Source organism: Garra rufa, chromosome 10 (genome assembly GCF_049309525.1).
Source record: "Garra rufa chromosome 10, GarRuf1.0, whole genome shotgun sequence".
NCBI lineage: Eukaryota > Metazoa > Chordata > Actinopteri > Cypriniformes > Cyprinidae > Garra > Garra rufa.
The window spans coordinates 28,010,130-28,037,945 of record NC_133370.1 but is presented as its reverse complement, the minus strand read 5'-3'; the positions used below and the strand labels follow the sequence as shown (position 1 = coordinate 28,037,945).

Genomic DNA, 27,816 nt, shown 5'->3' with positions numbered 1-27,816 from the left:
GTGTGCACCGGGACAAGCACTATAACTGCAAGCTATTGAAATGAGTCATTCCATATCACATGATAAAAAAACTTGCCAAGGGAATAAACTCAAAATAGAGCTTCATGTGAAACACTAGAGGCATATTAAGGTTGCAGTTAGGGTGTTTCAAGGTAAATGGAATAGTTATTCCCTAAATTCCCTATATTCTTTCTATATTCTTTGGTAATCCACCATATTCTTCAACACGGAAGTACACCTACAGGCGAGACTTTGGTTCATTAGCTATAGGGGAATAATGAGAATGTGCAGTAAACGGTAAAACTGTTTGCACTACAAACCAGAGTGTTTAAGATAATAATTAATATAATAAAGATACATTAAAATTCAAGCTCCTTGTTCAAACTCGTGTTCTGTCCAGGCTGGACTATTGCAATGCTCTTTTGGCAGGTCTTCCAACCAGCTCTATCAAACCGAATGCGGCTGCAGGATTAATTTTTAATGACTTGGAAAAAATGCATGTTACACCTCTCTTCATCAATTGCACTGGCTACCAATAGCTGCTCGCATAAAATTCAAGGCATTAATGTTTGCCTACAAAACCACCACTGGCTTTGCACCCCTTTACCTAAATTCATTACTTCAGACTTATGTACCCTCTAGAACAGGGTTCCCCAAATCTTACCCTGGAGGTCCAATGCGCTGCAGAGTTTAGCTCCAACCCTGATCACACTCACCTACCTGTTATTCTCTAATGATCCTGAAGACCTTGATTAGCATGCTCAGGTGTGTTTGATTAGGGTAAGAGCTAAACTCTGCAGGAAAATGGATCTCGAGGTCCAGATTTGATGATCCCTGCTCTAGAAGCTTTCGTTCTGCAAGTGAACGGCATATTATTGTGACAAACTTAAAGAGGCACAAAATCACTTTCACAGACTTCCACATTAAATGTACCCTCCTGGTGAAAATTACCTGCCCAACTCAATCCGAACAGCTGAGTCCTTAGCCATCTTCAAGAAAATCGGCTAAAAACACATCTCTTCCATCTTTATTTGACCCTCTAACTCTAGCACCCTCTTTTCTAATTCTATTCTTTAAAAAAAATAGCCCTTTTAGACTTATACTCTATTAATTTACTTACTGCTTGTTTTCTTAAAGGGGTCATCGGGTGCAAAACTCACTTTTACATGCTGTTTGAACATTAATGTGTGTTGGCAGTTTGTGTACACAACCACCCTACAATGATAAAAATCCACCCAGTGGTATTTTTTTAATCTTTAAAAGTAATATCCTCTTTTTAAAATCAGATCATTCTCAGCTTCTTGTCGTTGTGACGAAACACATTTGATTGACATTAGCGTCTTACCTTAGACCCGCCCTCACCGAGCTGAAACAGTCGACTCAGGTGCAGAGGAAGACTCTAATTGAGAGATCAAGGTGTTCTGTTGTTGGATGTAATAATGAACATAGCAGTAGTCATTTACTACCGACATCTGAGCCACTGAAGACACAGAGGTTTAACGTTACTTTAGTTTTTAAAAGGAAAGTGTCGATCCCGATCTACATATGCATCTATCTTCATGTAAATCATTCGTATTGCAGCTTCACCCACAGCAGAAGTGAGTATAAGGGTTTTTTTATGCATCTTTGCTAATGGCCTTTCTTAATAATGTGCTTGTTGGCAAGTTTCGCCGATAAATGCAGCTAAACGCGGCTAAATGCAGCTAAATGCGGCTAAAGTAAACATAGTTCCAGAGAGGGGCGGGGGGAGCAGAGCTCGGTGGCATTTAAAGGGGCCATGTCTTAAAATGAGCTGAAATTATGCAGAGCTGATTTTGACAAGGTAAACGGGTGTTTTTTACACTCCTGTTGAGAATTTTTAACTAAAGTATATTAGAGACTTTTCATTAAGACCCTAAAGAATCATATGAACTTGTGGAAAATGGGCATCCGATGACCCCTTAAAAACAAACAAACAAGCAAACAAACACTAGCTTCCCTGTTTTTTTGTATTCTATCTATTTTTAGCCCTCTAATACTAGCTTGCTTTTTCTTTTTATTCTTATTCTTTTATTCTAATCTATTTTCTTTTTATTTACTACATAATTAAAAAAAACTTGCTTTGTGTACTGTGTTAGGCTAAATGAGACTTGTCATAGCACTTTCATGTTATTGCTCTTCTGTTGATTTTGATTGCTTCTAGTGCCCTCTTTTGTACTTTGCTTTGGATAAAAGCATCTGCTAAATGTCTAAATGTAAATGTAAAAAAAAAAAAAAAAAAAACCTGGACCACAAAACTAGTCATAAGTAGTACAGATATTTAGCAATAGGCAAAAATACATTGTATTTGTCAAAATTATAAATTGTTTTTATGGCAAAAATTATTAGGATATTAAGTAAAGATCATGTTCCATGAAGATATTTTCTAAATTTCCTACCATAAATATATAAAAACGTAATTTTTGATTAGTAATATGCATTGCTAAGAACTTAATTGGGACAACTTTTCTCAATATTTTGATTTTTTTGCACCCTCAGATTCCAAATATTCAAATATTGTCCTATCCTAACAAACCATACATCAATCAAAGCTTATTTATTCAGTCTCAATTTTACCCTTATAAAAATTACCCATATGACTGGTTTTGTGGTCCAGGGTCACATAAGGTAACACACAACAATTTGCAGTATCAAGCAGCAAATCGAACTGTTTTGTACAGATAAAAATATCTGGATGCGGATGAGACTGGAAGCCAAACCCATAAAATTTGCAAATGGCCACTCCAACTCTTACAGGAAAAATAAGGTGAATATTGAACAATATTTTGTGATTACAATAAAAAACCTAATGTCCAGGACTAATGTATCCTAATGTAAATATATAGTAAATATTAAACATATTAAGTTCAGTCCTGTCTGATCAAGAGTACTGAAAACTGAGATGTCAGTCAAAACAGAACATCACAAAGGAAGTGATTAATGGTTTGTGTTCATCTCCCTCTACTGGAGAGAAGGGTGTGCATTGTGCAACAGGCCTGTGAGATTTGATTGCAAGTTTCAGTGTTTAGTGATAAAAAAAAATTCAGCAATGCATAAATGATTCAGTCACTATATTTTTTTATTATTTACACTGTTTCCAGTTAGGAGTGTAGTGATATAAAAGATCTCTATCAACACTGAATTTATCTTCATGATGGACACTTATACTGTATTCTTAAAAATAAAAGTTTTTTATTGGCATCTATGGTTCCATGACGAACCAATAACATCCATGAAACTAGTTCTTCATACTGGAAAAAGGTTCATTAGATCATAAAAAAAACTTTGAAACTTTTGAAGAAAAACATTTCTAATAAAATGTTGAATTAAAACTATTAAGAACTGAGAGATTTCAACAATATGATTTGGCTCATATAATTCACAATTTTACTCATACTGCAATGCGAGTATATGAAAAACTGACATAAAAACTCTTACGAATCAAACTAACATCACATAGTACATAAAGCTCAGCAGAGGAAGGTGATGAGATGCAAAACTATACATTTAATACATATAAATTACAAACACTTTACTGATTCAAACACTGTCCTTTACAGTCTCAGCAATAAGACAGCTAATGTCGCGCTCTTCAAGTCTTATGGAATACGTCTTTGGCCTGTCTTTATTTAAATCACTAATAAGAACCACATCCAAGGACCGTGTTTACACCTCGTTATAAAATGCGTTTTTGTGAATCGGAAGAAAATCCTCTTTGATCCTCAAATGTGTTGTGCTGGCCTGCAGCTGGAGTGGGACCTCCTGTCCTGAGTCCATCTGTGCAGAATCTGTGCAGCTCTGGACAGTCTCTCCTCACAGAAATACTCTCCTCAGTGTCTGCTTCTGTGGGATGCTATGAGTAAATGGTGATGACCTCCCTGCCGCTTCCTCGGACCAGCAGCACCCGGTCCAATCCCTCTGTAAGGACCTCCAGGAACTCCATGTCTGAAGCCTCAGAGTGAAGGAGAACTGGTGTACATGAAGGTGACATTTAAACTGTAACTCACTACAAATTAAGCTTTCAGTCTGAAAGAAAACGACAGAGCATGTTATCAAGATTCTTTCCTATGTTTTAGCTATATATCAGCCTTTTAAAGTAGATGTGCAACTGTCTGCATTCAGCTGATGAAAGGATACAATTCTCGTCTCCGCCCGTGTTTTTGGGTGGTCCTGGCATGTTCAGCAGCACCAGTTGGGCTCCCTGGGATTTTCTGACTACAACCTCATTCAGTTTGACTGCAGTGTGCATTCTTCTCACGTTAGTCTGATCCCTGTGAAAAATTCAGTCATTTACATTTAGCACTGAGACTCAGTGTTTAGAACTTTGAGAAACACGAGCAACAGTAATTGTGCTTTATATATGAAAGGTCATTAACTGAATTTGAACATGAATGCAAAATTCGCTTTGTAAACACTGGGTTGGTACATCCGTCTACATCATGCGTGACCTTTCCAATGTGATTACGTAATGCATGAAGTCGAGCTAGTGCAATACGAGCATCTGTGGTTAAAATGTATAGAATGTGTGTGTAGATCCCTTTGAAGCTGCAATTTGGACCTTCAACCCGTTGGCTCCCATTGAAGTCCACTATATGGAGAAAAATCCTGGAATGTTTTCCTTAAAAACTTAATTTCTTCAAATGAAGAAAGAAAGAAAGAAATGTACATCTTGGATGACATTCAAGTGAGTAAATTATCAGGAAATGTTTATTCTGGAAGTGAACCAATCCTTTAAAGCTTCTTGCTGTATAACTGTATTGATTTAAAAAAAAATTGGCTGCTTGCTTGTTCAGAGCTGCTTGTTTGTGCCCACTGTTCTTCAAAAAAGTCCTTTAGGTCCCACAAATTCTTTGGTTTCTCAGAATGTGTGTGTATTTGAACTCTTTCCAATGATGACTGTATAATTTTGAGATCCATCGTTTTACACTGAGGACAACTGAGGGACTCTTATGCAACTATTACAGAAGGTTTAAATGCTCACTGATGCTTCAGAAGAAAAAAGAGGTTGCATTTAGAGCTAGGGGTGAAAACTTTTTGAATTTGAAGATCAGGGTAAATTTAACTTATTTTGTCTTCTGGGAAACATCTAAAGTATCTTCTGTAGCTTTGGAAGGGCTGTACTAAACTAATATATATATATAATATTTAGGCAAAATAAGAAAAATATACACATCCTCATTCTGTTCAAAAGTTTTCACCCTCCAGCTCTTAATACATTGTGCATCAGTGAGTGTTTGAACCTTCTGTAATAGTTGCATATGAGTCCCTCAGCTGTCCTCAGTGTAAAAAGATAGATCTCAAAATCATACAGTAATTGTTGAAAAGGGTTTAAAAAAACTAAATAGCTGAAAACCCAAAGAATTTGTGGGACCTGAAGGATTTTTCTGAAGAACAGCGGGCAGTTTAACTATTCAGGACAAACAAGGGACTTATGAACAACTATCACTAAACTAAAAAAAAATCTGTGGCTCATTCAGGTAGCAACACAGTATTAAGAATCAAGTGTATGTAAACTTTTGAACGGGGTCTTTTTTTTAAATTCAACTGTTATTTTCTCTTGTGGACTATTATGTGAAATATCTTCTTCAGGTCAGTACCAAATAAAACAATGTGCATTTTGTATGATCTCTCTTATTTTGGTAAAATAAACATTTTGCAGATTCTGCAGGGTGTATGTAAATTTTCTCAAAGCTCAACTTGGCAAAGGATTTCATGAAACAACCATCAGCTTTGCTAGAAAACAGATAAGCCTGAAGTCTGAAATCAATACAGCCCTAAATGAGTGAAATGTATAATTAATGCACAATTCATCTATATGTTAAATGTTAAGCATGAATTAATAACCAGAAACAGATCTCAACAGCATAAAAAAACACAATACATCCATGAAACGTGCTTAATACAACTAATAGCCAATATTCTGCAGCTTAGCACTAAAAATAATACATACATGTACCATCATACTAGCTGACTAAATGTAGGTGTTATCTCAAGCAAGCACAAAGTTAGTTATGAAACACATGCAAACAGAAACATCTATGTCACAACGCTTCATGCTGACACATGCCGGGACTGTGACTCACAATGACTTAAGCAGGCCACACACAGAGACACACCAATTCATTCTGCATGTTTAGTGTGACACACATGCAACACATCCTGTTTATATCTACTAGTGTAACACAGACCAGACAACTAATACAGACTCTTAAGCACACAAACCACTTGCACAAGAGTCAAAGGAACTTACAGATTCTCCCACTCTCTGGAAGGACAAAACAAAATGTCTTAGCATGAAAAAATGCAAACGATTTTAGTATGAAACATGATAAAAGAGATTCAAGATAAACTGCAAACATGAATTTATTGATCTACAGTCTTTATTGAACTTACGGTTTCATATTGAAGATGTCCCGCACAGTCATGTTGGCTTCCCGAAGGCGGTTTCTCTCACTAATCAGCTTTTCTTTAGTCCAGGTCATATGGACCCGGTCAGACGTTGGCGTAGCCTTGTCGTTTAGAATGGCATGGGACTTAGTGTTCCTGTCATGAATCAGCTGAGCCTAAAAGAGCAAAACACACTTGTTTACAAAAAGAAAACTCCATTAATGTTCACTGACAATGCCACTAGATAGCAGGTTGGTAAGACCTAGATAAGCAAACTTTGTTAAAGACCTACTGAAAAGATCAGCTTGGACCAAGTGAATTTCCTTGGTGGTCCAGGCTGGTTTATGCTGGTTTGGTGTGCTTTCTGATCAAGGTGGTTGACCACCAGCTCATCAGTATTTAAAACCAGTTATGCTGATCTTTTCAGCAGGGAATGGATGTTGTGGGAAAGTTGCGATACCCACAAATGGGAAAAAAATGATGGATTAGTAATTAGATTGACCTCTGAGTAAAAGAGCAAAACTCTTCAATACATTAAAGGGGTAGTTTAACCAAAAATGAAAGGTTTGTCATAATTCACTCACCCCCATGTTGTTCCAAACTTTTATGTTCAACATAAGAGAGAAACTCATACAAGAAGATATTTTGATGAATTTTGGTGATCAGACAGCTGATGGTCCCTATTGGCTTACACTGAATTTCTTTCCCAACTATACAAGTCAATGGGGACCAACAACTGTTTCATTCTTCAAAGTTCTTTAAAATATCTTCTTTTGTGTTCAACATAAGAAGGAAACGTATACAGGTTTTGAATGATATGAGGATGAGGAAATGACAAAATGTTAATTTTTGGTGAACTGTTCCTTTAAACAAAAGTAAACAAACAAATACACTACCATTCAAAAGTTTGGTGTCGGTTTGATTTTAAGAGATGAATGCTTTTATTTAGAAAGGATGCACTAAATAGATCAGAAGTGACATTAAAAGACATCTGTAAGTTACAAAATGTTTCTATTCTCTTTTGAACATTCCATGAATTAAGCAGAACTGTTTTAGCATTGGTAATTAAGAAATGTTTCTTGAGCATTAAATCAGCATATCAGAATGATTTCTGAAGAATCATTTGCTTAATGCTGAAAATTCAGCTTTGCATCACAGGATTAAAAATAATTTTAAAAATAAATTTAAAAAAATGTTGTTTTAAATTGTAATTATATTTTACAATATTGCTGTTTTTACTGTATTTTTGATTAAATTTTTGAATGATAGTGCAGTTTGATTAAATAAACAAAGTAGTATAATTAGTGGAGTTGCACATGTTCACTCAAAACTCAGAACTCGAGACGTTCTCATGCTCCATAATGACGTGCAGACATGCTGTAAACAATTTAAATGATGACATTTTCAGGGCCACAGTCATTTTCATTGCTATGTTATTGCTAAATAAGGAATTTTTACATTTATGAGGTAAAAACCATAGCAGACTTGTAGTTGCAAAAGGCAACCCTTGATGAAAGCTGTGGCTCTGTCATGTCTCAATGTAAAGGGATTACTACTTTTCCACTGGGGCTGGTGCCAGAAATGGTGCCCAATCTGGAACTGAACTGCGCTTTTACACAGAAAAAAACCCTGGTGTGCAAATCCTGGTCTCAAACAAGATGACCAGTGATGTTGGTGAACACAACTTCCACAGTTCCCAAGTCAGTGGAAACACTGCCTCTAGCTGAACACCAGCTCCAGCTCAAGTACCAGCCACAGTGGAAAAGAGGTTCAGGTTCAGGAGAGGTGGACAGGATGGTTATCTGGTGGTAGAAGCCTTGACAGAGAGTAAAAATATAGCATCGGCAAGAGGTAAACCCCTGAGCTACCTCCTCGTCCAGAATTACAGTTGGCACTTGAAACTTGTTGCTTTGAGCTGGTTTCTGTCCGCAGGGCTTCCTCCTGATGGAATTCCGGGATTCATCTGAGATGCTTTGAATCTGGCAGTCGCCACACAGCAAATAACCCACAATTGTTAAGTAGGAGGAAGAGGCCTCATGTAAAACAGAGCCCTAACTCTAAATGAAAGAAATGGCTCTAAAACTTATGATTCTGCATGAAGTATATTGACTGCAAACATATTGATTTATACCTCATGTAGCCTAATAATAACCAGACAGTAATAACAAAAGAATAGATTGCTGGAGAAATATTACCTCTCTCTCCCGCTCTGTCTTAGAAAGCTGCATCTGCTTCAGCATCTGAGAGCGTTGCTCCATCACAAGGGTCTTCTCATAGGTGAAGGCCGAGATATCGCCTGCTTGCTACAAAAATATTGATATATTGAAAAGCTCAATTCCAACATCTTGCAAACATTTCACCATATTTACTGTAATATACTATACATTTCTTATTGGAGGTTCAAGAGTGTAAGGCTGAAACCCTATTGTAATTGTTAGAATGTCCAAGGATCAGCATTCTTCTCTTAAAGTGATCAGGCAGATCCAACCGTAAGTCGTAGAGACTCAAAACTTGGAGGGATTGTAATCACACCATCTACAATATCCCTAATCAGCCTGATGGTGGTGTTACAACTATCAAAAGTACAAAATCACTGATAATTCCTAAGCTGTTACTTGCAGGCTCAAGTGTCTTATATTGTTGGAATCCTCAAGATGGACAAAACACATGCCTCAGATTTCAACGCCACCGGAAATTTTCAAGTATTCTAAGACAAACTAGTCCTAGGTTTTTCACCTGATCATTACCAAACCAGTGCAGAAAGATTCTCTAGAGAGTAAATATCAATAACTATCAAAAATTGTTGAACTTTAGACTCACTGTCGCAATGAGACGGCAAAATGTTTGTAAGGCATGGAGCCACTTTTACTAAAACGTAAAATAACTCTTGAACTTAGAAATCAGTGTTGCCAAGTGGGTTACTTTAACACTGTTGCCAGTTTTGAGTAGCAATTGGGCGGGTTTTGTTGTGAAAACATGGCAGCCCTGAGCTCACAGTGTTAAAGAGTTTGGCAATTTGGTGGTGCTAAAACAGGGAAAAAACCCCATAAAAACAGCTATAACTACACAGCCATTAGTCTAAGTGACTTGAAAATCCTGTGAAAAGGCTGTGTTTTTGTCCAAAGTGCCACAAGTGTTTAAGAGGAAATTTGTGTATCTCAGAAAACATAGCCATCATTGGCGAATTAATTTGAGCACCTATTAGACAAGGAAAGAAATCGGCCACTGGTGCAAGTTTTGCACCTCTGTAATCACATGGTGTTTCACACATTCACAACATTTATATCATTTGATATCTCCTCATACTGAGCAACTTTGCCTCAAGAACAACTGCTGTCAATCAAATCGTTCATTAAATATTCTCGATATAAGCACAGCAGCACAATTCTCTGAAGTCTCTAAATCAATAAGTATCAAAAAGGTCGAATTTTACCCTTTGGGTAGCAATCAGGGGGTTGCTGAATATAAATGGGTGTGTCCAAATATACACAAAAGCCTATAAATCCTAAACGAAAACTCAAAACTTCACAAACTGGGTGAGCACATGCGGCAGATTATTCAAAAGAAGCATGCAAACTTTTATGTAAATCGGACTATAGCTATAACTATAACGAACTATGCTATAACTGTTTTTAAAATCTAACTTCCTTAGTAAATTACCTGTATTTTCTGTAAATGGTCTTTTCCATCTATGATCTGTGGTTACATGCTTGCTAAATAAAACACAACTCCTAAGCATGTGTTTACAGGCCATAATACATTACAGGCAATAATCGATGCTGACAGCTATATCACAAATGTGATTATTCAAACTTAACCATAATAATTATAAAGATTAATTATTAAACCATTATAACCCTGCTGAAAAAAACAGCTAAAACCAGCCAAGGCTGGTTGGCTGGTCTTAGCTGGTTTAAGCTGGAAATGGCTGGTTTTAGCTGGTCTCCCAGCCTGGCCAGGCTGGTTTTAGCTGGTGGTTTCCCAGCCTGACCAGCTAAGACCAGCCTGACCAGCCTGGCCAGGCTGGAAAAATGGCCAAAACCCCTCTAAAACCAGCCTGCCTCCCAGCTTTGACCAGCTAAAACCAGGCTGGTTGACCAGCTAAAACCAGCCAACCAGCCTAGGCTGGTTTTAGCTGGTTTTTTCACCAGGGAATTGATTTCATGTTTAGGCAAATCCAAACTGTATCTCACCATTTCCACAACTTCCACCTTAGCATCAAGACGTAGGTGATACAAGAACATCTGTAGATCTTTCTTCATCTGGATGCTGTTGTCATCCATCTGAGCCACTGTGAAGATCCTCATCTTGCACCTTCTCCAAACCTACATGATTTCAGGGAGAGAAAAGCACTGTCTGATAACTACTGATTAAAAAAGGAGCAGTTTTCCATATCAGACATTCTGTTGCCTTCTACCTTGTGCTGGCGGAGCAGGAAGGGAAGAAGCATGAGTAGACCACCATCATGGACAATCCACCAGACATCAATGGTACCCTCAGCTAACCGGTCCTGGTTTGTAGGAAACGTATCAATGTTTTTCGCCACCAATAGGGCCTGGTGGGCAGCTGTCGTCTCTCTGACGGTTTCTTTGGGACAAAGCATTTCAGTTTTTAGTATTTTGTCAAACTGATAGATATTTACAGCACCGTTTTCAGTAAAAAATTATTTCACAAACTGATGATGTGGATTTATGGTAATACTGCAACTTTTTTGGTACTTTGAAACCTAAGCCTACAGAAGTTCACTCAAAATAGAGTTTAACTGCAGTCTTAACCTTTATAATCTTCATTAATAATCCCTGACCTCATTGCCTTAAGCGGATTATCTGACTTTATGCAAGTTCAGTATCAGAAAATGATTGATGCGCACCGATGAAGTTCTTCCAGGAGAGGGAGCTCTCGGCCTGTTTCCAGTTGCCGGGCCAGGCCATCAGCACTGAATTATGTTTCATGCCACCCAGGCCTGCAGACTGAATCAGGTGAGAGAAACCATCCCGCTGGTTAGAGGACACCACCACATGACAGAAACCCTTTGTTTTATCCTTTGCCATGGCTGCTTTGATATTCTGTGGGGAAAACAATGGATAATGGTAATAAGTTAACATTATGTTGATTATTTTCTGACAACTGACAAAACTGACTACAGGAGAGATAAAAATTATAAAAAGGTGAGGAATCTAAAAGGAATTTGTTTTCTGACAGTTATACAATGTCACCATAAGCCATAAACATATTACAAGGACTTTCGCTCTTGAGCAATCAGCAGTTAAGTGTCTGGCTCAAGGGCACAATGGTCAAACTTGTTTTTTTTTTTTGTAAAGTTTGAGCCAGCAACCTTCTGTTAAAGGGATTCAAGATTCAATCCTCACCCGAAATGTTCAGGTATTTAGTTTTTTTTTTTTAAATCTACTTTTGCGAACTAGTTCTAGGTTTTTCACCCCATCATAACCAAACCAGTGCAGAAAGATTCTCTGAAAAGTGTGAATATCAATAATTATCAAATATTGTTAAACTTCAGACTTATTGTCGCAATGAGAAGTTCGTAAGGCAGGCAGCCACTTTTATTAAAACGCCTATTAATCTTGAACTCAGAACACATTATGTAAGAGCTCAATCAGTGTTGCCAAGTGGGCTACTTTAACACTGTTGCCACGGGCTGTTTTTTTATGTCTGTGGGTTAAAGCGACCCCAATAACTTAATATTTGCTAAATTTACTGAGTGAACCCAGACAAAAAAAATGTGTGTTTTACCCCCAGGAATGCGGGGGATCCCCCTTAAAATGTGATTGGACTACTTTTGAGAAGCAATTGGGCAGGTTTTATTGTGAAAATCTGGCAACCCTGAGATCAATCTGAACTAGAGTAGAGTTTGGTCATTTGGTGGTGCTATAACAGGGAAAAAACATAAAAACGGCTATAACTATGCACCCGTTTGTCCGAATGACTTAAAAATTGGTATGCCATGTCTTTGTCCAAAGTGCCACAGGTGTTTATGAGGACATTTTTGTATCTCAGAAAACATGGCTTTCATTGGCCAATGAATTTTGAGTACCTATTAGAGAAGGTAAGAATCAGCCACTGGTGGCACTAAAGAGTTTTACACCTCTGTTATCATGTGGTGTTTCACACAATTTCACACCTTTTCAGAGAGCTTAGCATCTGCCTCACGAGCCATGTAGGTGCCCTCCAGGACTGAGCAGACAATGGTCAAGCCTTTCCCGGCCTTCAGCTGTGAGGAGAAGGAGAGCAGACGTGGATGTTTCACACCCAAATCAGAGTCCAATTTTAGGAGCACCAGCAGCTGAGGTCTGAAAGACAAGATACATTTGAAATGTTTCCCTTAGATTCTGTCAAGTAGAAAGAAGTGCTATTTTCTTGGACGCTCACTCACCTCCAGTTCTTGGTGTGAGGTGGCGCCTCCTCCAGTTTTATTAGGGCATATTGAGCTGCGTTAAGGGATAATCCTCTAATACCATCTCCCCATTCTTTCTCTGCCCTGAGGGATGTCGAGGAAAAGTTGGGGAGTTAATTTATATCATTTTACTGAGAAAACAGTGAATCTGATGGACACTTGCTTACCCTCTGTATTCAATGTATTTGTAGATGCATCCAGAAATCAGTATGACAGTCAAAGCATAATACCAAGATGAGACAAACATGAGGGACAGACTCAGGCTCATCCCAAGAAAAGAGAGGGACCTGCAGACATATAAATAAATTCAATGGTGCATTTAATAGTAGTTCATACAATTAAATATTAACCCAGACCTGTAAATTATACCTCAATTTACATGCAGACGGAACTAATAAGCATTACACTACACTTGTTTAGTTAATGAAAAACCAGTGTTCATGTAAGAGCAGGAATTTGTTGGGCATATTTAGGACAACAAAACACACACTTTCCACAAAGCTGTTGCTTGCTGAGGAGAACCATTTTTTTTCCATCATTTCTATTACCAGTGGTGTTTGAGTTCCTTCCCCCTGTTGCTTTTATTGTTGACTGTATTGACATTGTTGGATGTGAACTGGGGCTGGTCATAACTTTAAGTCAGTTACAGAAAGGTAGACTGGTCTATTTTGAATCTAAAAAGACTAATTGGTTACACTTAAGACACAGTCTTAACATAATGGCCATGTTTATGCAACTGGCCCCCGAACTGAGCTGGATAATATCACTGTTTTCTAAAGAGTACTTTCATAACTGATGGTCGTTACACAGTTATTGAACAGAGCTAAATCAACACTGAACTTAGCTCAGCTGAATAAAGACACTATTGTTTTCTTTCTTTTTTTTCTTAGAGCTGCTTTACAGCAGAATTGATCTCTGTTTGCACTTTTAAATCACTATTTTCCTGTCTATCCTTGTAAAGCTGCTTTGAAATAATCTGTAGTGTATAAAGCACTATATAAATAAAGGTGACTTGACTTGTTGCTGTAATAATCACAAAGAGTGACTTACCAGTGGTAGAACTTGAATCTCGGCCTCCAATTTGGGGTTCGTAGAAGTGTTTGAACAGCACAGGCCAAGTTTACAAAAAGGTAACACATCAAGAAAAACCTGCAAAGTAGAAAATGGAAGCATGGTTAATTATAGTCTAAAACTGAAACCATTTAAAAAAAACATAAAAACATTTTTGTTCATTGAAATTAAATACATGTTAACAGTTTTCTAAAACATTTAGTTTACTAAAGTGTACTAAACTAAATCTAACACTGAAATAAAATGAATAAAAGCTACACTAAGAAGTCTCATTTATTTGATCCAAAGTACAGCAAAAACAGTAAATTTGTGAAATATTTGTATTTAAAATAACTGTTTTCTATTTCAGTATATTTTAAAATGTCATTTATTCCTGTGATTTGCTGCTCAAAAAAAGTATTATTATTATTATTATTATTACTGTTTAAAACAGCTGAGTATATTTTTTTCAGGTTTCTTTGATGAGTGGAAAGTTCAGCATTTAATCTGAATCCTTTGTAACATTATAAATGTCTTTATCATCACTTTTGATCAATTCCTCATCCTTGCTAAATAAAAGTATTAATTTCTATAATTTATTTCCCAAAAATCTCCAGACTTTTGAATGGTATAGCGTATAATGTTACAAAAGCTTTTTATTTCGGATAAATGCTGATCTTGAGTTCTTTCTATGCATCAAAGAATCCTGTAAAAATTTACTCGACTGTTTTAAATATTGATAATAATAATAATAATAATAATAATAATTAAAAAAATTTGGAACAGCAAATCAGCATATTACAATGATTTCTGAAGGATCATGTGACTGGAGTAATGATGCTAAAAATTCAGCTTTAAAATCACAGGAATAAATTACATTTTACAATATATTCAAATAGACAGCAGTTATTTTAAACAGTAAAAAAAAAAATTCAAAATATTTGCTGTACTTCGGATCAAATAAATGCAGGCTTGGTGATCAGAAGAGACTTTAATAAACATTAAAAATCTTAGTGTTCAAAAACTTTTGACAGGTAGTGTATATAAACCTGTTTTTTTTTAATAATAATAATAAAAAAAATTCCAATAAATTAAATTATATTAAAATGGAAAATTATTTAAATGATCTAAACCAACTAAAACTACAATAGTACCGCAATGATATTGAAATAACTGATTGAAACACTGCATGTGATGACCACATTTACAATCTAGGCACAATATAGTACACATAAATATCATCATAAATATTTATAAAAATTATTAAATAATAAGTGTTAAAAAATTTAATAACTAATGTTTAACTGTAAATCTGTTTATTTTAAAATAATTGTCACAAATCTCTATTGTTACAATTAGCTTAGAAGCTAAATTAATATTTGTGTAATGGTGTGAAACATTTTAGCCACGTTGGAAGAAAACATTATTTTTAATGTCATTAAATCATATGTCAGTGTGTTAAAATCAAAGTGATTACATCTTAAAAATATATTTAAACACTTAATTTAGTAAAGCAATGAGTGTTTTAAGATTTTTGACATTTAGAATTTTTGAAAGTTTAGATTCCACAAATTTTACCTCAAAAACAGTAAAAAGTAGAAGAAGAAGAAGAAGAAGAAGTCACAATGTAAGATGTGAAAGCAAGGAGAACACACTCACATTGAGAGGATGGGAGCAACATGATCCAGGGAACCAATGAGGATCCCAATCTCACAGATTGCAGCAGTTAGGAGTAAGGCCCAGGTTGGCTCACCGTTAGATTTACTGTGACCAAACACCTACCAGTAAGAAGTACATCATGTTAGGCTTCATATTCAAGACAATTTTGTCAAGTGCTTTCGTTAATTTCGTTCTTTCGATATATTTTCTGTGAGCGAGAACAATTCAACCACACCTGTGCCTCAAGACATGTAAATGTGCCTTTAAGTAATATCACAAAGAAAATCCAGGGCATGTTGTTACCTGTAACAATGGTATGATGCCATCTCGAGCTATAGCCTGAAGGATCCTGGGAGCACCGGTGAGGCTTTGTAGCCCCGCTCCACAACATGAGAAAAATGAGCCAATCACAATCACCCATGAAGATGGCCAAGCTAGTGTTGCAACAACTAGCGTCCCTTTAACTGACTCTCCATACCTATTACGAAAGCAAGCATGCAAAAACACGTGAAAACAGGAAGAACGTAGTACTTCGTAACTGCGTAACTGTAGATCTGATCCGATTGAGCAAGCATTTTTCTAAACCACTGGTATTACCAAACAGCACTTACTTGTCTCGCAGTACCACACCTTCAATGCATGCTCCAAATAACACCACACAGGAAATGTCTGTTTTGCATAATTAAGGTATACATCTGACTTGTTAAATAATTATAAGATTGTGTAAACAATAAACAACCCTTGAGGCAAAAAATTTTGGCAGAAAAAGATACAGATGATGGAGGTGGTTGCAATAGCCATAATGGTACCAATGGGAATGGACCTCTGGGGGTCTCTAAGATCTCCAGACCTGTTCGATCCAGCCATGATTCCTGTGAAAATGAGAGAAAACATTTAATGTGTTTCATAATAATTTTAAAACAGTTTTCCCCACAGCAATTAATTTAACTACACTTTTCAATAGGGTGGTTAGTTTTTAAACCACACAGTTTTTTGACATAGGCATCAGGGTAATGTTGACAGAGTGTAAAAAAAAAAAAAAAGTAAACATTTTCCCTGTGTTTACAGTAAATACTGCCAGGGATGCCAGATTCATTAAAGAATATCTCTTTTGACTTTGTTCCTTCTAAATAATTGGCTAAACGTGTTAGAAAAATTGTCTTTAAATAGTTTGTGATTCTATCTGAATTATTTGCATAGATCACTCACATACGTATCATTTGAATAAGTTTGTCCCTCATTAAAACGAGATACCAAAAGAACAAAAAGAGTGCTCAATGGAGTGGATATTTACCCACAATCCACTGAAATCAAATCTGCACATGAATCCTACACTGTAAAATGTTTTCACCAGTTTCAACTTAAAAAATTAAGTTTAGCAGCTGCCATAAAATTAAGTTAAATCAACTTAAGTCATTTCAACTCACAAGATAAATCAACTGATTTTTATTGTAATAAGTTAAAATGACTTGTAGTTTTAAGCTTATTTAACTTAATTTAAGGCAGCTGCTGAACTTAAGTTTTTACCAGATTCAACCTAAAAACCTTTTACAGTGTACTGCACTGCAAAAAAACGCTTTTCTTACTTTTTTTGTCTTGTTTCCAGCCAATGTATCTAAACTAGGGCCGGGACTTTAACGCGTTAATTTAGATTAATTAATTACACAAAAATAACGCGTTAATTTTTTTTAACGCATTTTAATCGCACTTAGTTTTGCACCGCGGAACGTTTCTCACTGGTTGAGATTGAGCGGACAGATTATACTGGAGCACCAACTAGCGTTCAGACAAGCTGCCTCCGTCCTAAATAGTATTGTATGTCCCAAATCGTAGCATGTTTAAAAAGTATTCCAAAGATTCCCGGATGGTCTACTACTTAGCGATCAATGCACACTCTTAACGGCTAATATTGCCCGCAACACACTGCGCCGTGAACGAGGATTCGATTAGAACTACAAACACGCATAAAAAGTGTTAAAAAACTACAAATATGGAGGATATGCGCGACCAACGGACAGGTAGAGAAAGGGGGTTTAAGTGATAAATAATCAGTGTGTAACCTGATAAAAAATATTTTTTAAATGTTATCCGCGTTATATTCCATGTGCAGCAACATTTATAATGATAGGTTTGGTCATTAACGTTTAAATGCATAATTAAGCAAACACAAGAGCAGAGTTCTCGGCACGAAAGACTCGTTAGAAAAACGTGCCTCTTAATTTCTCTCTAATACGGTAGGAAATTAAATTAAACTAAATGTAGATAATGTTAACTGTGATGATTGACAGGGCAGTTTAAACAGTGACAGGATTCAGGTAACTAAGCAACAGAGCGTCCATTAAAGAAGCAGTTATGATGAAGTAGTATGTCCCAAAGCTTGCCTACTATTCTGCTACATTCTCAAAAGTATGTACTTTTCTTCACAAAAAGAGTACATACTTATAGGGCATAGTAGAAGTAGGCGAATTGGGACGCAGCAAAACAAACCACAATGAACATGGACAAAAAAGCTGATGAGACCGCTTTGGTTGGCCCAGTGGATGGGAAATTTTGTTATTAAAAAGGAATGGATGGAAGCGTCGATAAGAGCATGGTTGTGTGCAAGCTATGCAACAAGGAATTCGCATATCACTGTAGCACATCGAGCCTATTGCTACACTTAATGGCAATATTGCACTGGTCTGTTGGACTTGGTTGAACAAAAATAAACAATATTTTGTTGCTTAAGCTTATGTATTCAGTCATTATTCAATGGTATACTAAAAATCCATGTAAAAATCTTACTTCTCACTGTTCTCAGGTCAAATATTTATATGCGATTAAAATGCGATTAATTTTGATTAATTAATTACAAAGCCTCTAATTAATTAGATTAAATTTTTTAATCGAGTCCCGGCCCTAATCTAAACATTTTTAAATCAAGAAGGATTTTCTTAGTAAAAAGTAAAAATTGTCTTGTTTTCAGAAAAAAAAAAACAAGTCAAAATTAAGGGAGTTTTTGCTTAGAACACGCAAAATAATCTTACAGTATTTCAAATGGAAAACAAGAATATTTTGCCTCCCCCACTGCAAGATTATTTTGCTTGTTTCAAGAAAACAAGACAAATATTTTACTTGTCTAGAAAATCCTACAAATCTAAATAAGAAAAGCTTTTTTGCAGGGTGTTTGTAAAAAACAACAACAAAGAAAATAAAAAACTTCTGTTTTTAGTCATTTGTAGCCAAAACAGTATTAAAACACAAAAAATACACGAAAGCACACTTAATATTGTGAAGGGATCATATACTGCTCACATTTTTGCTACTTTTGGCATACATAAAAACATAATTGTTTTTACATAAACAAATGGAGCAGACACACTGTAACACTGTCTATTACAGATGCAGTCACACCCCACAAGCGTATTATCTGCACAGAGAAACTACCAATTAAAATACACTAATAATTATGAACTATTCTAGGCACAAAAATCTGATTTTATGCTCACATCTGACACAGATTGGAATTTGTTGCACGTGTAAACACAAAAGAAATTCACATCAGATCTGAGCCACTTCCAAACAGAACTGGGTAAAAAAATCAAATCGATATTCATTTTTACAAAATGATATTATTTCTTAAATCCCGAGAATATTAGTCTAGCCTGTTTTCAGTTAATGAACAGAACATTGTAGTGCACCTCCCATCCAATAGATTTGCAAGCTTGTGAATCAGAATCGAATCGAATCGTAAAATTTGTGTCAAAACCCAGCCCTACTTCCAAATGTGGTTTTAAATCAGATACACGTCCGATATCTGGACATCGGACCTAAACATACTTATCTGAATAGTTTGTTGGTTTAATTACAAAAACGGCTTAGTTATCACCTCAGTACTGAGAAATATAATGTAGATTTTAGAAATTCACAAGGCCGGAGTTGTAAACCAGCATCTAAATGTTGCACAATTTCTTATATATGAAGTTACTGCCTCAATTTGAGTGGATATACTATCTTTATGAGGAAATGTTTCGTCCTCACATTTTGGTGGCTTCAAGTTCCAGTGAAATATTTTTGCAATCCTCAATTACATATATTTTCTCTTTCTGTTCTGTGTTTTACTTCCTCAGTGGCAATTGTCTTTTATGTATTCAGCTAATAACTCTTGTTGGAGCACGGTCAATAAAAATGAAAGTGCCTAATTGACACAACAAGCCTATAAGATATTATAAAACCATGCAGATAGAGGTGCAAAAAGAGTTTAGGTCTTGTGGTCACTTTTCCATGTGACCATAGTTGTTGAACTCATGAACCGGGTCAACTAAACTGATGCACAGAAAAGAAAATTTATGTGAATTGAGTGATTTTGGACCTTCAGAATCTCACATTCATTTTAAATGATCTTAAATCCACCAGTACCACAAAAAAAAAAAAAAAAAAAAAAAAAAAAAAAAAACACAACACACACATTTCAACAGAATAAATAAAGTCATGCAGGTTTGAAATACCTGTAACTGAAGGGAAGTAGATTCCAACCAGAAGGGTGAAGAAGGTAGTGATGTCATTGAGGACATAATACGAAATGTCATTGGTGTTATCCAAAGCTCGGTCTGAACTCTGTCCCTTCTTCTCCACTATTGTCTTGTATTGATCATAATGTCCCCACATGTTATCTAGGAAAGACATTAACACTTAGCAAAACACTGAGCTGTCTTATGTTTGTGAAAATGCATCAGGTTCTAAAACAAACAAACAAATTGACTGTTTAATTGCAACTAATTATTAAGGTAAATGAGATTTGTAAAGCTTGGCGTGTAATTTTATTTGAGCATTTACCTGATATGACCCCACTGAGCAAGCCAGGAACAGCCCGAATCTCTGTTAAGTTGTTAAGTTTGAAGTATTCATCGCATGTTTCATTTCCTAAGCTACCTTTACAAAAAAGCCTCCATAGTTCAGTGGTGGTGGTTACGTTGTTGATAACCTCTGTCTTTAGACACTTGTCAAACCTAGAATTTTGCAAGGTCCGGTTGCCTAGCAGACAGACTCTGTTGGTGTACAAAAGAGACCATAAATGTAATTGTGTTCAAATAAAATGCTCCATTACATTTGATATATCTTAAACATGCAAACACTGTAAATTAAGCTGTAGCATATGTTCAAAAACTCAGTGTTCTCATGGCAGTTTGTACAAACACTCTTAAAAACAAAGGTGCTTTAAAAGGTTCTTCACAGCGATGCCATAAAGAACCATTTTTGGTTCCACAAAGAACCATTCGGTCAAAGGTTCTTTGAAGAACCATCTCTTTCTTACCTTTTTATAATCTGAAGAACCTTCTTTCACTACAAAGAACCTTTTGAGAAACAGAAAGGTTCTTCAGATGTTAAAGGTTCTTCTATGGCACCGTGAAGCACCTTTATTTTTAAGAGTGTATTTTACGAGGTGGCTGATTCGTACTAATTCGTATGTTTTGTGAAAGCTCGTACATATTTTACAAGGTGGTAGATTCATATGAATTTGTACGAAAGACAACCCCCTAAACCTACCCCTCACAAAAAACATAGCCAAGAATTAGCCATCTTGTAAAATACGTACAAATTGGTCATGAGATGGCTTTGGTTGAGTTTAAATGTCCATGTAAAAAAAAAAAAAAAAAAAAAAAAAAAAAATCACAGCACTACTCACTGAGAATTGGGAGGCCTAATGGCGGATTGTATGACCCCTGCATAGATGGCCATAATTGACAGCATTACGCAGGACAGGAAGACCAAGGCCAGCTTGTTGACATATTTCACTCCAACAAACACCACTAGAGTCATGATAGCTAAACAGCACGTCCCATATATGCGCATGTTATTTTGCATTGCAGTTGGCTCTCCAGTCTCTGCTTTAAACACAGCTGCGTTGGGCACTATGTATGTCTGTAACAGGGTATGAAAGGAGAGAAAGGGTTATTGTTGCATAAGTTAATGTAATTTTCGAGGTTATCTCTAGGGCAATGAAAGGCTCAGTTAATGATAGAATCTGCTGACTCGTGTTAGTTCAGTGCTGACACAAGCTCTTCTGTAGTGCTGTATTTTTTTGCAAGAAATTGTTAATGCTGGTCTGTAGGTTTTGACTCACCAAAAAAATTTCCATGGTTCCTAGTATGTACATAGAACCTGCAAATGTGGTGCCCAGGTAGAAACAGAAACCCACTGCTCCTCCAAACTCTGGGCCTAATGCTCTGGAGATCATGTAGTAGGAACCACCAGCTAAAGTGGGACGAGAAGAGAATCAAGTTGACTCATGAAGTCAATATTAATAATATATTTTTACAAATTTCATAGAAGATTGAAACCATACCAGGCACTACACCATTAGTCGCAATGGCACTCATTGAAATTGCAGTCAGCATGGTCTAGAGATAAGAAAATAGCATGTTGTGTCAAGACAGATTTATTTATTTTTATTATCAAAATGCAAAATATTTTGTTAAATACGAGTAGAAAATACATTATCAATACATTATCAAAAAAATTTTACACATCTCCATTCTTTTCAAAAGTTTTCACCCCCAGCTCTTTTTTTGCATGTTTTTGAGCATATGTGTCCCTCAGTTGTCCTCAGTGTGAAAAGATGGATCTTAAAATCATACAGTCATTGTTGGAAAGGGTTTAAATACACAAAAATGCTGCAAACCAAAGAATTTGTGGGACCTGAAGGATTTTTCTGAATAACAGCACGCAGTTTAACTCTTCAGGACAAACAAGTGAATTATGAACAACTATCACTAAACAAAAAAACACAGTTGTGGATCATTCAGGTAAGAACACAGCATTAAGAATCAAGGCGATGTCCAAACTTTTGGACAGGGTCATTTTTATTAATTCAACTATTATTTTCTCTTGTGGACTATATATAAGCATCTTTTATGTGAAATATCTTATTCAGGTCAGTACTAAATAAACAATAACATGCATTTTGTATGATCCCTTATATTTTGGTTAAATTAGTTAACATTTTTGCAGATTCTGAATGGGGGATGTAAACTTTTGACCTCAACTGTATACGCTTGCTGTTTTTTAACTTACTTAATTTTTTTCTTTTTCTTTTTTCATTTTGTTAGAGTTGACCTTTAGTTGTATTTGTTGCAGAGCTTTCCAGTTTTACTTTTAATATTTTAGGGCTTCCAAAGTTAATGTTCAAACTAGTATCTTTTTAAACTTTTTTAACATCTGCATGGATGAATGTGGTTTGAGGTACAGGTGTATATATATATATATATATATATATACACAGGACAATCTTATCAAAGTAAATGGGCAAATAAATATCATTTTTTGTTATATTTACTGGTGATTCCCCAGAAGTTTACCATATTAAATAATCCATGGTCAATTTTTCTCGTTCATTGTAATTGATTAAAAACAGCTTCACGCTGCCCACGGCTACTTTTCTCTGCACGCAATGGCAAATTATTTGTGAAGTTTCTTGTGAAATCCATTCTGACAGCTCTAAAATAAGAAATCCTTATTAATTGATGATAAATTCATCAAAGTGTATTTAGGTAAAGACATGGTTTGGAAGATGGATTTTTTTTACTGTCTCAAAGATTTGCAAAGATTTCAAGTTTTATAATATACAATGTATTTAATAATCAATTTAAGGTCATTTTGCCCACTATTAGAGTGTCTATTTAATACTAAGTGCAAATAGCCACCCTTGTTAGCTGAGGCTATTTACACTTACTCCACCCACCAACGTTTGATGGGATTAGACAGCATTGCAAAAGACAACAAAAAATAGCTCCAATGTTGTGCTGTAATTAATAAAGCATGTAGCAATTAGCTTTTTGATGTGATCAGCCTGTGTTTAAATCCGCCTTTTACCGAACTTGTTTTTCTCCCTTTTCACATCACGTATCTCATCGAAAAGGCATTTATTTTCATTAAACATTAAGGAAATAATTGAAAAGTGGAAGGTTAGGGGTAGGGAGGGCTTTATTGTCCCAAAGCGGCATCCATTTAATAATTTTAATAAAAAATTTAAATTTACACTCAGTATGTTTTATTGCATACTGTTTTATCATGTACTACACTGCAAATTATTTTCTTACTTAGTATTTGTCTCGTTTTCTAGTATAAATTTCTAGTTTAAATTTATCCTAATTTAAGGGTTTTTAAGTAAAGTGACTTGTAAAGTCTTGTTTTCTAAAAAAAAGATCAAAATTGTGTTCGTTTTTGCTTAAAACAAGCTAATATATCTGTCAGTGGGGCCAGAAAAATAAACTTGTTTAGCCTTTGAATTAAGATTATTTTTCTTACCCCACTGGCAGATGTTTTTGCTTGTTTTAAGCAAAAACTAACCAAATTTAGATTTTTTTTTTTTTAGGAAACAAGACATAATATCTTAAGTCATTTTACTTGTCAAGTAAATGCATCTTGATTCAAGATTGTTTAGATAATTATACTAGTAAACAAGACAAAAACTACACTTAGGTGCAGATATCTGCCACCATTTGCACTTAGTAGTATAAATAGCATTCAACTACTATCATTGCGAAGAAAATACTCATATTTTTACATAGTGTAAATAGAATCTATGGCTATTTGCACTTAGTGTAAATATTATATAGCTAAAAATACTGCCACTTTCACTTGATGTAAATGGCATCTATCTCAATTTGTGCACAAAGGCATTGTCATGTTGAAACTGTTGGCACAAAGTTTGAAGCACATAGTTGTCTTCAATGTCACTGTATGCTATAGAATCAACATTTTTGTCACTGGAATTCGATAATTATCCGAGCCAAATCCGATAATTATAAGGAAGTGTTTATGTACTTTTGGCAATGTCAAGTTTTTCATTAGTTTGTGGCAAAACTGTCAAAACTGACAAAAAGCCATTTTTGATTGAAGTGATTGAAATAAAAGCTTTTGTGTCTTTTAACACCTGGATACATTAATAAGCTACATTAGTGAGTCAAATAAAGTGTTTTTAAAATAAAAAAAACTCACGCAAGAACAGCACATGAAGACGATAGCAAGGGCCTCCACGATTCCCGCGGTACCCACTATCCATGTCAGCCGCAGGAAAAGAATCACACCCAGAATGTTCTGCATGCAGGGCAGGAACACACCTATAAATGTGCCCATCTGAGGGCCCTTCAAACAGATTGACACATAAAACGAAAACATTTAGGTTATGTAGGGCAAACTGAAAAGGCTGTCAGTTCAATGCGTGTTTGAAAGTCTTTCAATCATCTCAGTGTGAGACTCACATTTACGGTGACCCTCTGAATCCCATCTTCGCTCTCAGCCTCCTCGTGCTCGACGACCCCCTGGATTAGGTTGGTGTAGTTGGCCAGTTTGTTGAGGAGAGATGACACCATCGGTGTGCTTTCCATCTCATCCTGTAAGTAAAGACACGGAGGAGCTGAAGAATTTAATATGTAGAGCATTGCACTGTAACTTAGAGGAACCATAAGGTCAAGTATTTTATTTGAATATAAATTTCTCAAACAGTGATAGCTGATGCACAAACATGAAAGGGTTGGTTTTAAGCAGTTCGTTACCTCATAGAGAGCCATATTCTTGCCATAGATGCTGTCATCATGATCTGTGCTGATTAAAGAGCTGGTTTCTCTGGGAGTCTCGTCACCTGGAAAATTAGAGAAAACACAAACATGGTTTAAATCAGAGACAGGTTGGTTGTTTATGTAAAGTCTGGAATATGCTACACCACATTTAAAAACTGAAAATATTTTTTTGGGGGGGGCACCGACTGGAAAGACTTTTAATTACTCATCATACACTTGCCAACTTTGTATATGGTTACTTTGAAGTCACTCCAAACTACAGTCGTGGCCAAAAGTTTTGAGAATGACACAAATATTAGTTTTCACAAAGTTTGCTGCTAAACTGCTTTTAGATCTTTGTTTCAGTTGTTTCTGTGATGTACTGAAAAATAATTACAAGCACTTCATACGTTTCAAAGGCTTTTATCGACAATTACATGACATTTATGCAAAGAGTCAGTATTTGCAGTGTTGACCCTTCTTTTTCAGGACCTCTGCAATTCGACTGGGCATGCTCTCAATCAACTTCTGGGCCAAATCCTGACTGATAGCAACCCATTCTTTCATAATCACTTCTTGGAGTTTGTCAGAATTAGTGGGTTTTTGTTTGTCCACCCGCCTCTTGAGGATTGACCACAAGTTCTCAATGGGATTAAGATCTGGGGAGTTTCCAGGCCATGGACCCAAAATTTCAACGTTTTGGTCCCCGAGCCACTTAGTTATCACTTTTGCCTTATGGCATGGTGCTCCATCGTGCTGGAAAATGCATTGTTCTTCACCAAACTGTTGTTGGATTGTTGGAAGAAGTTGCTGTTGGAGGGTGTTTTGGTACCATTCTTTATTCATGGCTGTGATTTTGGGCAAAATTGTGAGTGAGCCCATTCCCTTGGATGAGAAGCAACCCCACACATGAATGGTCTCAGGATGCTTTACTGTTGGCATGACACAGGACTGATGGTAGCGCTCACCTTTTCTTCTCCGGACAAGCCTTTTTCCAGATGCCCCAAACAATCGGAAAGAGGCTTCATCTGAGAATATGACTTTGCCCCAGTCCTCAGCAGTCCATTCGCCATACTTTTTGCAGAAGATCAATCTGTCCCTGATGTTTTTTTTTGGAGAGAAGTGGCTTCTTTGCTGCCCTTCTTGACACCAGGCCATCTTCCAAAAGTCTTCACTTCACTGTGCGTGCAGATGCGCTCACACCTGCCTGCTGCCATTCCTGAGCAAGCTCTGCACTGGTGGCACTCCGATCCTGCAGCTGAATCCTCTTTAGGAGACGATCCTGGCGTTTGCTGGACTTTCTTGGACGCCCTGAAGCTTTCTTAACAAGAATTGAATCTCTTTCCTTGAAGTTCTTGATGATCCTATAAATTGTTGATTTAGGTGCAATCTTAGTAGCCACAATATCCTTGCTTGTGAAGCCATTTTTATGCAACGCAATGATGGCTGCACACGTTTCTTTGCAGGTCACCATGGTTGGACGAACAATGATTTCAAGCATCACCCTCCTTTTAACATGTCAAGTCTGCCATTCTAACCCAATCAGCCTGACATAATGATCTCCAGCCTTGTGCTCTTCAACATTCTCACCTGACAAGACGATTACTGAAATGATCTCAGCAGGTCCTTTAATGACAGCAATGAAATGCAGTGGAAAGTTTTTTCCGGGATTAAGTTGATTTTCATGGCAAAGAAGGACTATGCAATTAATCTGATCACTCTTCATAACATTCTGGAGTATATGCAAATTGCTATTATAAAAACTTAAGCAGCAACTTTTCCAATTTCCAATATTTATGTAATTCTCAAAACTTTTGGCCATGACTTTCGGTTTGTTCGATTATGGTAAAAATCATAAACACAATTATTTTGGTGTTGTAATCACAATTATTTAACATGATTATAAGTAGCCAACATGGCCAAAACATATATAAGTGATTTATTTAAAGATAGCAATATTATATATATATTCTGTAAATAAAGATATGACATCTACATTTTAGAGACCAGCAAAATTTCACAATTCTCAATAGCCTACGTTACTTACTGTCAGTAATACACAGTAGAAAAAAAATTATACAAATTAAATCGTTATTTTTTTAAATGCAAGTCTTCAGTATGCAGCTAAGAGCCTACTAGGCTACATAAACTGAATAATCTTATGTAAAATAAAGCAGCAGTCTTCACTGTAAGAATTAAATTTCTTTGTTTCTTATTAAAGCTAAAAATCCGTAAATCAAGAGCACTGCCTTTGTCTTTTGATGTTTGATTAATATTAAGCACACAGTCGACAGCAGGAATAGCCTGTTGTCATGAGCCGCACAGATCCAATTTACTGTTACACACGTATTTTCTTTCTCAACTGTTTATGTTCGCTAACAAAACCGACTAGGGTTTACGTGAGTAATCACGTAGTGCCGCATTTTTGCGTGTATTTGACCGTTTAAAACATTTTGTGAAAAGTTACATTACATGATTTTACTGATTTGCATGTGAAATGCTTTCACTGAGCAGCGAAAAGTAGAAAGGAATCAGGGGCCCAATAATCATTTTGTCTCAATTATTGTATTTTCATAATCGGTGGAGGTCGAGATCGAAACTTTATTTCAATTAATTGCACAGCTCTACTCTAAACACAACAAATTCGCACAAAAAAACATGTGCTTTCTTGTTAGAAAATGCATAACAAATGAAAACAAATAGGTTCTAAAATCTGCTATAAGTATCATACGTTTAATCAGCTCTTTCTGC

The 27,816-nt window shown here is 36.1% G+C and overlaps 1 protein-coding gene across 4 annotated transcripts in view; it reads right to left on the bottom strand.

Annotated features, from left to right (window-relative positions):
- Nucleotides 1-3,076: 3,076 nt before the first annotated feature.
- Nucleotides 3,077-27,816, bottom strand: part of slc12a7a (solute carrier family 12 member 7a) — a 29,212-nt gene continuing 4,472 nt past the window's right edge. Inside the window, exons 2-26 of one of the 4 annotated variants that reach the window (XM_073848182.1) lie at nucleotides 25,063-25,148; nucleotides 24,769-24,900; nucleotides 24,506-24,652; nucleotides 21,852-21,906; nucleotides 21,630-21,760; nucleotides 21,192-21,427; nucleotides 20,342-20,553; nucleotides 20,014-20,178; nucleotides 16,300-16,398; nucleotides 16,138-16,195; nucleotides 15,830-16,004; nucleotides 15,527-15,645; nucleotides 13,868-13,966; nucleotides 12,985-13,104; nucleotides 12,797-12,901; nucleotides 12,545-12,713; nucleotides 11,276-11,471; nucleotides 10,823-10,992; nucleotides 10,599-10,730; nucleotides 8,601-8,708; nucleotides 8,274-8,384; nucleotides 6,412-6,581; nucleotides 6,269-6,283; nucleotides 4,156-4,289; nucleotides 3,077-3,963 (exon numbers count right to left, since the gene is read on the bottom strand). In XM_073848182.1, coding sequence (XP_073704283.1) covers nucleotides 3,872-3,963; nucleotides 4,156-4,289; nucleotides 6,269-6,283; nucleotides 6,412-6,581; nucleotides 8,274-8,384; nucleotides 8,601-8,708; nucleotides 10,599-10,730; nucleotides 10,823-10,992; nucleotides 11,276-11,471; nucleotides 12,545-12,713; nucleotides 12,797-12,901; nucleotides 12,985-13,104; nucleotides 13,868-13,966; nucleotides 15,527-15,645; nucleotides 15,830-16,004; nucleotides 16,138-16,195; nucleotides 16,300-16,398; nucleotides 20,014-20,178; nucleotides 20,342-20,553; nucleotides 21,192-21,427; nucleotides 21,630-21,760; nucleotides 21,852-21,906; nucleotides 24,506-24,652; nucleotides 24,769-24,900; nucleotides 25,063-25,148 — 3,236 coding nt within the window. In that variant the 3' untranslated portion in view covers nucleotides 3,077-3,871. The remainder of the gene's footprint in view (nucleotides 3,964-4,155; nucleotides 4,290-6,268; nucleotides 6,284-6,411; nucleotides 6,582-8,273; nucleotides 8,385-8,600; nucleotides 8,709-10,598; nucleotides 10,731-10,822; nucleotides 10,993-11,275; nucleotides 11,472-12,544; nucleotides 12,714-12,796; nucleotides 12,902-12,984; nucleotides 13,105-13,867; nucleotides 13,967-15,526; nucleotides 15,646-15,829; nucleotides 16,005-16,137; nucleotides 16,196-16,299; nucleotides 16,399-20,013; nucleotides 20,179-20,341; nucleotides 20,554-21,191; nucleotides 21,428-21,629; nucleotides 21,761-21,851; nucleotides 21,907-24,505; nucleotides 24,653-24,768; nucleotides 24,901-25,062; nucleotides 25,149-27,816) is intronic. The other 3 variants (XM_073848184.1, XM_073848185.1, XM_073848186.1) reach the window with 3 other exon arrangements.